This window comes from Oryctolagus cuniculus, chromosome 20 (genome assembly GCF_051225735.1).
Source record: "Oryctolagus cuniculus isolate XC-2025 breed Fujian yellow rabbit chromosome 20, ASM5122573v1, whole genome shotgun sequence".
Classification (NCBI taxonomy): domain Eukaryota; kingdom Metazoa; phylum Chordata; class Mammalia; order Lagomorpha; family Leporidae; genus Oryctolagus; species Oryctolagus cuniculus.
In genome coordinates this window covers 14,798,668-14,812,351 of record NC_142886.1, presented here as the reverse complement: position 1 = coordinate 14,812,351, position 13,684 = coordinate 14,798,668, and the positions used below count along the sequence as shown (strand labels likewise).

General features: G+C 39.8%; 1 protein-coding gene across 1 annotated transcript in view; it reads left to right on the top strand.

Moving 5' to 3' along the window:
• LRRC9 (leucine rich repeat containing 9) overlaps positions 1-5,929 on the top strand; it is a 112,558-nt gene extending 106,629 nt beyond the window's left edge. The window contains exons 31-33 of the mRNA XM_002719518.6: positions 868-1,012; positions 2,377-2,545; positions 4,744-5,929. Of these exons, the coding sequence (XP_002719564.4) occupies positions 868-1,012; positions 2,377-2,545; positions 4,744-4,783 (354 nt within the window). The 3' untranslated portion in view covers positions 4,784-5,929. The remainder of the gene's footprint in view (positions 1-867; positions 1,013-2,376; positions 2,546-4,743) is intronic.
• Positions 5,930-13,684: the final 7,755 nt, after the last annotated feature.

Sequence of the window (13,684 nt, the reverse complement as noted above, 5' to 3'; positions counted from 1 at the left end):
AGAGAGAGAGAGAGAGAGAGAGAGAGAGAGAGTCTGCCATTCGATGGATCACTCCCCAATTGGCCACAACAGCCAGAGCTGGGCCGATCCAAACTCAGGAGCCAGGAGCTTCTTCCGGGTCTCCCATGCGGTTGCAGGGGCCCAAGGACTTGGGCCATCTTCTACTGCTTTCCCAGGCCACAGCAGAGAGCTGGATTGGAAGTGGAGCAGCCGGGACAACAAATATTTTTATAAACAAGGTCAATCTCAATGAAAGAGCAAGGCATACATTCTCAGGAAAGCCGCAGTCAGTATCCTTCCTTTGCTGATTCCTGAAATTCTTTCAAAAGCCTCTTAATGCTCCACAGACTTCTAGTGTCAGTATACTGTTGATGGAGTTTTACTGTGCTCGTCAAAACTGATGGCTATCAAATGCTTTTTGTGCATCCCCATTTCACTTGTTAGTTTTTGGAAAGCTGGTTAACTGCAAGGTGCCTAATTAGGTCATGTGAGGAATATGAAGAAATAACTCACCTTCCAGAGATTCCTGCGCTTAGGAAAAGAAGCAGCGTTACAAAGGGAGGGAAATCTTCATTCTCATTTCCTAAGCCTTCGCTTACCTTGTCAAGGCCCTTTGGAAAGGGGAGGTGCCATCAAGGATGAAACTGTAGTGATGCATACAAGGCCGCCTGAGAACATGGAACCCAGGCATCTGAAGAAGGAGGGAACCACTGAGCAGTCCTTTACCCAACACCTTCTGAGTTTAGGCAAGCGCGTAGCCCTTTACTTAAAAAAGTTTGTTAAGTGGGGCTTGTGATTAGGACTAAAAACCTATTGATCTGACTTTTGAAGGCAAGGTGTTCTTAACTGTTCCATTTTATTCTCTAGCTTATTCCTGCCAGCAACTCTCCTGTGGACGGTTCACCATTTGCCCATCTGAAAGCTCCTCCCATAAAGATAACAAACGTGATTCTGCCTGGTGACTTTAGCCATTACTTGGGCCCTGACTTCACTTTAACTCCTGAAATTGAAGGTATTTTGACAAAAGAGTTTGAGAGAATGTAAAGCAAAGACTTCATTTCAGACAAAAATCTCACTTGGAATTCGAACATTGCTTAAGATTGTGTACTTTTAACTTGCATTTCCCAACATTGTTTGCTCAAGTTTCCTGCGGCCATTCTGGCTTCAGAGTCTCTGGTGATTTTAGGCTCAGCTACTAGTATGTTCTAACTAAATATTTACTGCTTGCAATGTGAACTTTGTGGCACTCACACACAATTGTTTCCTAGCTTACCTCTTTCCAGAGCTTTTCCTGCACTTTGTGTATGTCATAGCAAACAGCTACTAAAACCAGCTCCCTAGGGAGTCCTCCTAAAAGTAGAAATCAGAGAGTCAACAGTATGCCAGCAAGAACGCTGGGGTGTGCAGGATGCCTTACAGAGGTAACACCCTTTCCTGAAAGCACAACAATCCATGAGGCGGATACTAGAAGAGTTTCAAGAGACAGAGGTTTAATGGAAGGAGTGTGTAATAATAGTTTCTTATATTACACATTTTAATTCAGGTGTAGAACAAGCCTATTCCCTAACGCTGGATCTTCAAAATAGCTCCTCTCTGAAGGCTCGTGGCTTCCGTCCCTTCTAGAAGCTTCCCTGTCGGTCCTCGGTCACTGGTAGGCAGTAGCCGAACGCCGCAGTGATTGTAGTGTGAGAGCCTACTGAAGGCGGTACAATGCTCCATGTCCTTGAGGTTTTAAAGGACCCCAGCCCAATTTTCTCTGTTATTATGTTATACTCATATTTTGTCTGACTTTTCATACTTCTGTTTCTCTATGGAAACAGAAGATTTGAATAATAATGAAGATCTATATGCTTGTGTCCAGTGGCTATAACTATCAACCAAATTGAACATGTCAAGTTGTTATTAGCCTCCTTAATATTACAGTGTCATCTTCAGGAATATTATTTCTTTTTGGCATTAGTTCACCCCTGGATTCTCCTCCACAACTTTCTTCATAGATACTGATCTTCAAAATTTTTATGAAACCATTTCTTAGGGCGTTCTGGAAAAGTCCTATAACTTCTTTCCTGTTTTCTGACTAGGCTGTTGCATCTGTTATTTTGAAAAGTCTAATCTGTCTGTACCTTTATTACAGTGTGCACATCTGGGTATGTTCATATTTTTAAATTAAACAGAAAATACCAGATTGATTTGCTAGCTCACAAGAATTTAACCTGTGTTAAATTCCCAGACTGTATTCCAATTCTAAAATTCTATTTGTAGTTTCCAATTCCAGTCATGAAGCACATAGCCTACATTCAGTGGAATCATAAGCAAACTTTGTTACTCAGTGTTTCTCATTGTCTCATGCTAACTATCTGAATTTCTAAATTCCAGACAAAAAAAGCAAGAATACAGGGATTTTGACCAGTAATCCTCGGAGCATCCATGCCGAAATAGCTTTTCGGCAACTCAGAGGGATAAACATCTCCCCGTCCCTTTTGTCACATCAGGGTATTGCACCTCCAGCTACACAGATATTCCAGACCAGCCACGAGGAGGGAAGGTAAAGCTGTTCTGTGTTTCACATCATTCCTCAGCACTAAAAACTGCTCTCTGTATTTGCTGGTGACATGTAGACATTGTTTATGTGTGGAAGACATTGTTTACCTAAAATGAAATTAGAAGATGTGTTTATTTTGGGGCAAAAATTTTTTGAAATCCCTGCATATATGGAGTCTTCAAAAAGCTCATGAAAATCGCATATTATGATGGGGTTGGTGTTCAGTGCATTGGTTAAGGTGCCACTTGGGATGCCCACACCCTGTGTCTGAGTGCCCAGGTTCGAGTCCTGCCTCCACTTCTGATTCAGTTTCCTGTTCTGATTCGGTAAATGTTCTGAGAAGCAGCAGGTGATGGCTCAAGTTCTTGGATGCCTGGCACTCACGTGGGAGCCCTGGACTGAGATCTGGGCACCTGGCTTTAACTCAGCTCAGATCCGCTATTGTAGGCGTTTGCAGAGTGCACCAAATGGGAAATCTCTTCATCTGTCTCCGTCTGCTTCTTTCCCTCTGTCTCTCCCACCACTCTCTTCTGCCTTTCAAATAAATAAAAATGCATTTAAAAATAAAATGCGTATTGTAAAAAAAAAAAAAAGCATGGATAGTTTCTCCCATTTTCCCACAAACTTTTGTAATTTACTCTGGGAGCCAAGAAAAGATATCACACGGCACAAGGCTTCTCTTCCCCAGTCACCAAACCTTTGCCGGAATCCAGTATCTGAAAATTGTTTCTTCAAGAACGCTCAGAAGCAGGGGCAGGTGTGCAGTGGGTTAAGCCACCTCTTGGGAGACTCACATCCCATTTGGGAGTGCCTGGATTGGAGTCCTGCTTCACTGCCAGTGCAGCTTCTTTCTAATGTGGACCCAGTAGGTGGCTCAGATTCCTGGGCCCCTCTCACCCACGCAGGAGATCCAGGTTGACTTCTAAGCTCCTGGCTTTGGCCTGACCCAGCCTTGGCTGTCACGGGCATTCAGGGAGTGAGTGCCTTATAGAAGATGTCTCTCTCTCCCTCCTTTTTATGTTCCATCTTTCTCCATCACTCTGCATGTCAAATAAATGAAAAATGCATAGAAATGGCTACCAAGTCTGAACCGTGCTCCTGGAGCACTGGCGCTTCCTAGTGAGGCCTGCAGTCATCTCAGGGCCTCTGCTGTTACTCGGATTGTCACTGAGCAGAGCAGTCCTCGTCCCTTCTTTTTTTTTTTTTAAATTGATTTATTTATTTGAAAGGCAGAGTTAGAGAGAGAGTCCTAGACACACATACACACACACCCACAGAGAGAGAGAGAGAGAGAGAGAGAGAGAGAAATCTCCATCATCCTCTGGTTCATTCCCCAAATGATCACAACAGCCAGGGCTGGGCCAGGCCAAAGCCAGGAGCCAAGAACTCGCTCTGGGTCTCCCATGTGGTGGTAGGGGCCCAAGCACTTGGGCCATCCTCTGCTGCTTTCCCAGGTGCCTTAGCAGGGAGTTGGATGGGAAGTGGAGCAATCAGGACTTGAACCGGTGCTCATATGGGATGCTGTTGCCCCTGGTGGCGGCTTAACTGCTGCGCCACAACACTGGCCCCAAGGCAGTTCTCTTCTACTCTGCAGGGCAGGGAAATTCAACTCTGAACTTGAGAATGCAGAGAATTTTTTTCTCTTTAAAGTTTCCTCTTGTCCATGTCTTACGTCTGGACTCATTCCTAGTGCCCATCTCCACATCTAAGAAAGAATCTTGCTAGTTCTCATTCAGATTTCACTTTGCCGTTCAACACCTCGGCATGTCCACATACAACCTTCTCTCTCGCTCTCACTCTTCTCTCTCTCTTTCATTTCATGCTTTGTTCATCTGTTAGAACAATCTCTCCCAGTGCCAGATCTGGCTCAGGCCTGGCTCTTGCCACATTGACTGCCTCTGCTGTGATCAACCATGTCCCACTGAGAACTCAGACTGCCTGACTTTGAAATAAACAAAAATAGAATCATTTTCTCTTTTTTAAAATTTCACACATATGAAATACAGAAATGCTTACTGAAGACTTATTTTAGAATTACTTTAAGTTAGCTGGTCTGTTAAGAAATTAAGTCTGTCTCCTTGTCTCTCTCTCTCTCTCTCTCTCTCTCTCTATTTCTCTCTCTCTACCTCCCCATGTAAATAAAAATAATTTTCAAAATTAGGGCACCATTATTTGACTCATAAATATCTTACTTCTTACAGAATTCCTGGGGGCAACTTTTCAAGATCAAATCAACTGTAACTGCCCGAAGAGAAACTGGCAGACTCCAGAAATCCAGGTCTGCCCAGGAGAAGCTACCCAGATGGCGGTCAGCGAAAAACAACAGAAAGAGGACCACTTTCCTGCTACCGCAGCTCTTCAGCTCCACTCTAAGACAATGTATCAGCTTTGATGAGTTTCCTATCACCTCCCTTCAGCTTTCTTTATGGTTATCTTAGTTCTGTGTGTGAATGTCTCTATTACAAAATCACGATCTATCGTATCCTACAACAACTTAAAAATACAGAAGTGACACGAAATGTAGTCCTGAGAATCTAATGCTTAGTTCCAGACCGAGAAGCACTTGGCTGCACAAATCTCATTGTTGTGTCACGTGACCGTACGAAGAGGGAGGAGCTGAGCCCCCTTGCACCTGAGAATGAGCTCTTCGTCTGGGGCTACGTGAAACTAAAGCGTACCCTTTTCATCAAACACAACTGGTTTGCTAGTTGAACTACAAGATAACCTTAGGACTATACTGTGAGAACTGAACTTCACACTACTGACGCCCTCAGAATTGTTTAGAGATGCAAATTGCGGGCATTAATATGAATTCCTAAGTGCAGCTAACTGTGGGAGAACAGAGGGGTCCTACTCCGTGTGCAGATTGTTGAGTTGTGCCCACAGTGGTACAGTTGTACAAGCAGTTTCAGCCTGAAAGGGGCACGTATTCAAACGAGTGGACACAGTGGAAATCCTCACCTTCAGTTACTGTATGTCCCAGGAAATGATTTCTAAACTATTCCATTGTACATTACTAAGAGATATCACAAACCCATCACATTGGTTTGCTTGTTAAATACAGCTCTTTGATGACTAAATTGTCAATCCCATTTTGACATAAATAGATTCCATGATTCAAAAAATGTTCTATTTTAATTTTAAAGAACTGTTGCAACACTGCATATAGTTTTCAAAGATTTTATGTGTTCCCTGCATGAAAATAAATTGTTTTTAACTAAAATATTTATACTTAATAATCTATCTGGAAATAGTTTTAAAGGTATTTTTGGAAACTAATTTCAATGTATATGCAACAATTTTTTATTTAGTCTTTAAATACTGTCTGTTATTTAATCATGTAATGTTTAAAATTTCAAACCTAATTAAATATAGATTTTTACACTTCTCAATGTGTGATTTTTGAACAACTATTACACTCAGGTGGAAATAAAGTCCTTTATTTAAAAAGTAGTTATGCAAGGGCCGGTGTTGTGTGTAGCCAGTCAAGGGATAGAGCTGCCGTCTGGGGCACCCACATCCCGTATTGGAGTGTCCAGTCTGGCTTCTCTGCACTTCCAGTCCAGCTCCCTGCTAATGTGCCAGGGAAGGAAGCAGACAGTGGCTCAAGTACCCACGTAGGAGGCCTGGGTGGTTCCGGCTGTTGGTTTTAGCTTGGCCCAACCCTGGCTGTATTTGGGGAGTGAACCAGCAGATGGAAGAGGTCTCTCTCCCTTCATTTTCTCTGTCACTCTGCCTTTCAAATAAATAAATAAATCTTAAAAACAAAAACCCACCACCATGCAATTCTAAAGATGACCAGAAGGGGTCCTGGTTGCCCTTTGGTTGTGACAGCTGCTTCATTAGCGCTGTCAGTTTCTCTTCTCTATTAAGAAATGGGCATCTTTTTTCTTTAAGATTATGTATACATGAAATGCTGAATATGTGTTTCGTTCATAATAAAATTGTCTTTTTAAATAATGAGCTAATGGGGAAAAAGAAATGTAATAAGTTTTCACTGGAGAAAAATGTTCAAGAATAGAAAAGTGAAGAGCAGAAAAAACATAACTTATTAATACCATATCCACGTATTTCCTCCTAACCATTTTCCTGTGGATTTTTAATATGAGATTTTAATTAGGTTTTATGTACACATTATTAAATTTTGAGGTATCATAATTCTTAACAAAGTTTTAATTAAATTTTAAGTACATCTGAATTTCTTCTTGAAATATATAATTTGGTAATGACATGAATAATAATAAATATATATGTAGCCTTGTTTGGTGTCTGAACAGAGACACAGACTCAACCTTCACGAATCTTTCAATGTAAATATATGATAAATAATTTCAAATAAAAACAGTGAGGGGAGTGGGCATTTGGCCTAGTGGTTAAGATGGTGCTTGGGCTGCCCACGTCTTTTTATTGGAAGGCCTTGATGGGATCCCAGCTTCCCTCTCAACTCCAGCTTCCTGGGAGGCAGCAGGTGGCTCTGGGAGTTGGTTCCCTGCCACCCACATGAGAGACATGGATTGAATATTCCTGGCTCCCAGCTTCAGGCCTGCTCAGCCCTGACTGTTGTAAGCAACTGGGGAGTGAATTCATGGTTGAGAGCTGTCTTTGACTCTCAATTAATTATTTTAAAAGGGGAGTCATGAGACCCAAATAAATGAAATTTTAAAAAGAACCAAAGGATGATTTTTTTTATGTACATGAGTTAACAGAGTAAAGAATTTTTTTCTGTCATAGCAGTGGATGTCACCAGCATGATGATGTACAGTTCCCCTAGAAATACGTATGTATGTTAAACTTTAGTAATGAGGCCGGCGCCGCGGCTCACTAGGCTAATCCTCCGCCTTGCGGCGCCGGCACACCGGGTTCTAGTCCCGGTCGGGGCGCCGGATTCTGTCCCGGTTACCCCTCTTCCAGGCCAGCTCTCTGCTGTGGCCAGGGAGTGCAGTGGAGGATAGCCCAAGTGCTTGGGCCCTGCACCCCATGGGAGACCAGGAGAAGTACCTGGCTCCTGCCATCGGATCAGTGCGGTGCTCAGGCCACAGCACACCGGCCGCGGCGGCCATTGGAGGGTGAACCAACGGCAAAGGAAGACCTTTCTCTCTCTGTCTCTCTCTCTCACTGTCCACTCTGCCTGTCAAAAACAAACAAACAAAAAAACTTTAGTAATGGACAGTTCATAAGGCAGTATCTGTAACTCCATCGCTTTCCTAGTCAACAAAACAAATGAAAATGCCATTGAATATGAGTGGTGCCTAACTGAAAACAGTTAAATTGATCTGATCACTATATATATTAACTATAATTGTTCAATAAGAACATCACAATTCTACTTTTGTACTCCTAGATTTTTGTACTGACACAAAATTAACTCTGTGAACATATTTTTACCTAGAATATTTAGCATTCACTGTATATGTGAGTTTGTTTATAGGCAATCATGACTATTTAAAAGTCATATTTAACTAACATGCCATTTCACTATCCATAAGCTACCCTACGTTATGAGAAGTGCTTAATGTTTTGAAACATTAGAATTCACTCTAAGCCGTGTTCTAGGCTCCTAGCTTTAATTAAATATTACTTAGATGAAAGACATAAACGATGTGTAGTTCTATATAAGTAGAAGCCAGCACTTTCAGCCACATTCTGGTCATTATTCAATGAATCTAAACAAATCAGTTTGTGTATGGGGTGGAAACTGGTTTTTCTAATACTTCCATTATGAAACAGAACTTCTGGACAGCCTGCAAGTGTTTAACTGTTTCTCTTGTTTTCCTGCATTGCTGAAATACTTTTACATAAAGATGCCTACTAACTGGCAGTTTAAGCCCACAATTTTCTTTTCTAACTAGATTGGCAGAACTATACAGTTACTTTGTCAGTAACAGTCTGTGTCTGCAAGTTTTTATTTTACAAAATTAAATCATTTTGCTATGACTGTTTCCATTTTGTCTTGTAAATTTCTCAGACTCAATGGTATGCATTTTTTATTTTAGCATTTTGTTTTGATGATGTCTTTTCCTTATGATATATACAATGATTTGCTAGCATGTAATTTTGTTATCTAGGAATAGCATATTCAAAGAAACTTAGAGATATCTTTCATATTAATCTCCTGAAATAAAATTATTTATTTTTATTAGGCTTATCTTAGCTATTTGTTCTTCTAGATACATTTTGAAGATTTGTCAATATTGTAATTTTCCATATAAGATACTGATGATTGTGAATTGCATAATTTAAAGTTAGAAGAGATTTTTTCCTTTTATTCTATCATTTAATATAATAGTATTTCTATATGCTCTGATTAAGAATCCATCAGGATAATGTATCTTGGTAAGTTTTTAAAAAAGGATTATACTTTGAGCAAACATCAAGATAGAAATATATGGTATTTCTTTGACAAAAAGCATTTTACATTTTCATCTCTAGTTGGTTAAAATATTTCATATCAGGAGTTATTTTTAAATGTTACAAATACAAAAAAAGGGTGAATGATGTTCTTACTATTTCTGTAAACCATAAAAATAACTATTTTAAATAGAAAAAGTGAGGTGGTGTGATTTAAAAGCTGTAGACTTTAACCACAACCTGCGTGTTTTGCGTTTTCCTGTTTATGAAACAGGGTTTGTTTCCTAAAAAATGTTTTTGACAATTTTAGTTGTTTGGCTCTACTGTTTGCTCTGGATTTAAGGGTAACATAGCTTTCTCTTATGCTTCCCTCCCATAATGTTTTACAAGTGTGTCTCTCAAAAAACAAAAAAAATCTGTAAAAAAAATCTGTAAAAAAAAATCAATAACATTTTTAAGTTTCCAATTATTTCTTATTCCTTCCTATCAATTTGGCTTAAAACAGGTATTTACAAACACTCGTAGCCTACTTTCTTATGGCCTTTCATTTTTTATAAAGTGCTTTAAGAGAGTTCAATCAACCTTAATGGTGCATTTTTAGTTAAGGAAATAGAATGGGGAGAAGTCAATTTGAGCTCCCGGAGGAGCAAGTGCCTTCAGAAAGAATAGGCATAAATGGGTTTAGAAAACAGAGAGTGCGGGTGAAACGCGGTGAGCGGAGCACTCAGCGGAGCCAGATACAATGGAAAGAGTAAAACACTGCAGAGCTTTTTAAGCTGCATACAATTGGAACAATGGCCTGGATCCAGCCGTCTATGTTAAACTGCTAAAAGATAGGTGAAAAGCAAGCTGGGAGTCTATAAAGGGTGTTGAGGAACAGTACAGTGAAGACCTTTAAATCTAAAGAAAATGAATGCAGTCATTCAATAGGATGGAAATGAAGTCAAAATTGGCATATTTCCTTGGCTAATTTACCTTGTGAAGGGCTCTGTTCTGTTTTATGGATTAAGCCATGATTAGCAATGAAATACTTGTAGTCTTTCAACTGCCACTATTGGAGTTTTTAATCAACACAGCATATATCTGTGAATTTTATAATATAGACACATACATGCATGCAAGTAAGAAAACAACATATAGGTCTCTTATAATTGGAGCAACTTAATGGTAACCACAACAATCAGTGCACTACATTGAGTTTCCCATACTCAAAACAAACAAACAAACAAACAAAAAAAAAGGAAGCTAATTCAAAACAAGATAGAAAATTCAGCTTAGTAGTACATTGCTCATAGAACAGGGTACTGTAGAATGAGTGAGTGCTTTAAATTTTTTAATTAGCTGAAAGTCTATCAGAGGACTTGTACGTCCTGGGGAAATTTTTGTTGAATGTGTTGATATACTTTTCCTGCTTTAATAAATACAATAAATAGTTTTCAATGATTCATAGTGCTTCAGGATCATAATCCTGAATAGTTTACAATTCTAGGGAAATGTATCTTTAAAAATACATAGAATGTATCCTGAACTTGGGCTCTAACCTTGGAAGTTGCTTATGGTCAAGATCCCTGATAGGGACTTTTGTCCTTTGGCCTGCTTTTTGTGTGTGTGTTCCTTCTTTCTTTATGAATTTCTCGAGTCAGTGGAAGGTTCTGGCATTAACTGAGCCTTTACCACATTGTTAAATTACGTTTTGAATGAAGGTGTACTCACTGAAGCCAATGTTAAAATCTCTATAAATAGAAACTAAATTAAACTGAAGTCCAAACATCTGTCAATGTTAACAAGTTGGGCCCTTGTTAACTCTCAGAAGGAGTAACCATGAAAACGTCAGTCCGTGAATAACGAGCATCCTCTCCTGAGTTATTAAATGCTTTAGAGCCTGTTTATTCTTTTTAAGATTTGGCACTGATTATGGTTGACATTATCAAGAATTTAAATAACAAAGATTTCAAAAACTGATTTTCTAGCATTTTGGAACTATTTTAAAATAATGCTATTTACAGATTTTTCCCCCCGTGCATTGTAAGAAAATGAGAATAGAAATTTATAGTTACAACTTGAATATTTCAGATGCTTCAATATTTAGAGGAGAGAGCCCGCACCTGCAGTGCTGGCATCCCATATGGGCACCAGTTCAAGTCCTGGCTGCTCCACTTCCGATCCAGCTCTCTGCTATGGCTGGAAAAGCAGTAAAGATGGCCCAAGTCTCTGGGCCCCTGCACCTGCGTGGGAGACCCCGAAGAAGTTCCTGGCTCCTGGCTTTGGATCAGCGCAGCTCTGGCTGTTGCAGCCAATTGGGGAGTGAACCAGCAGATGGAAGACCTTCTCTCTCTCTCTCTCTCCCTCTCTCTCTCTGCCTCTCCTTCTCTTTCTGTGTAACTCTTTTAAATAAATAAATCTTTAAAAACATTTTTAGAGGAGAAAACATCAAAAACAGCTATCAAAGATAGTAACACCCAAACTTACTTTTTAAAGAGGATTGTTTTTATGAAGGAAATTAGTTTTGTCTGCAAACCACTTTTATATCTCAAAAATAATTTTTAGAAGTGAGGTATTTGTTTCTAATGTTAAATCCTTCAAATTTTTTATCAGTTATTTTCAATTACATTCAGAGGATTAATTGAAAAGACAATCATAAAACTATCTGGGGACGATCAAATGAAAACAAAGCAAAAATAATGGTTTCTAGAGTAATTTTATCTGTATTTGGTTATAATAAACTTGAACTCCCTTACTGGATTATAATTATTTATTTTACCTTTGATTGAACTGTTTATTTTACACTGAAAGAAGTTATTCATATAAATACATATTTTTCCCATTTCATTTTATAATTTATTCATAATGTTTATTATGAGTCTTTTCATGATGTTTGAGGGAGAGAAAAGAATCAAACTGATTTTTCAAAGTTCTGAAATAAGATGTATTAATTTAATTTGAAAGCATAAGATTGTATAAAAATATTTAAAATATATGGGTTATTTTTTTTAAACTGATACTATTCATTGCATTTAAGCCCACTTAATCTTTTGTATGTGCAATCAATTCACCACGCTAAATGTTCTATATGTTAAAGAGTTTAAGCACATGAATTACGTTACAGTGGAGAATATACAACTAACAAAAAGAATGATGTAAGTCCAAAAGCTGTCGTGCTGCATACTAGGTCACGTCCACTGCGTGGCCTCCTCTTCCTAATGTCGCTTACATTTATTAGAAATGAGTATGTCACCACTGGGAGACTGAAAAATCAGCTATGTACAGACTTTTACCAAGCGCTCAATTGAATACACCATGCCTATGTCAGTGTAACAGAGAAAGCAATGGAGAATCAACCCCCAAGATGGAAGGAACTTTTGTCTTCCAGGGTTGCAAACTTGGACTTGAGCTGCTGCAAAACCCAAATGAAAAACTCCACAGCCAGAGACACATCAGCTGTGCTGTGAGACACGCTCTGTGATCCACACCCTGCACTAGGCCTTCGGCTGCACCCTTCACCGTCCTCCTCCTGCTCTGTGACTCTAGGGACTGCTCTTTTTAAGATTTCATTTATCAACAACGGGAGTCACTGGGTACATGCTCCCCACGTAGGATCTCTGTCCTTAATGTGTTAAACAACACTACTAGTCGAATACCCTATACCTTGTGCGGTTGTGTGAGTGCAGCCTGTTGAAATCCTTGCTTAGTGTATACTAAGTTGATCTTCAGTATATGAAGGTAATTGAAAATGAAACTCGATGAAGGGCGGGATGAGAGAGGGAGTGGGAGAGGGGAGGGCCACAGGAGGGAGGGAGGTTGGGGGGGAGCCACAACAATACAAAAGTTGCACTTTGTAAATTCACATTTATTAAATAAAAAAAAATATATAACAAACAAAAAAAGAAAAAGAAAAAAAAGAACTTAATACTTTACCCTTTTAGTATTTTTTATGTTCTACTTAAAACTATTGGTTGAACTCTGTAATTAATACACAATTACTCTTAGGTGTTTAATTAATGCTGTAACTAGTACTCAAATAGTATTTTACACTTTGTGTTTCTGTGTGGGTGCAAACTGTTGAAATCTTTACTTAATATATGCTAAATTGATCTTCTGTATATAAAGATAATTGAAAATTAATCTTGATGTGAATGGAAGAGGAGAGGGAGTGGGAAAGGGGAGTGTTGTGGGTGGGAGGGAAGTTATGGGGTGGGAAGCTATTGTAATCCATAAGCTGTACTTTGGAAATTTATGTTCATAAAATAAAATAAAATATAAAAAAAAGAAAAAAAAGATTTGATTTATTTGAGAGGCAGAGTTGGAGAGAGAGAGAGAGAGGTCTTCCATCTGCTGGTTCACTCTCCAGTTGGCTGCAATGGCCGGAGCTGTGCCGATCTGAAGTCAGGAGCCAGGAGCTTCTTCCAGGTCTCCCACATGGGTGTCAGGAGCCAAAGCACTTGAGCCATCTTCCACTGCTTTCCCATGTGCATTAGCAGGGAGCTGGATCGGAAGTGCATTAGCAGGGACCAGGACATGAACCAGTGGCCATATGGGATGCCAGAGGTGGCAGCTTTACCCACTATGCCATGACACCAGCCCGAGACTGACTTTTAAAGATAATACTGCCGGCGCCGCGGCTCACTAGGCTAATCCTCCGCCTTGCGGCGCCAGCACACCGGGTTCTAGTCCCAGTCGGGGCCCCAGATTCTGTCCCGGTTACCCCTCTTCCAGGCCAGCTCTCTGCTGTGGCCAGGGAGTGCAGTGGAGGATGGCCCAAGTGCTTGGGCCCTGCACCCCATGGGAGACCAGGAT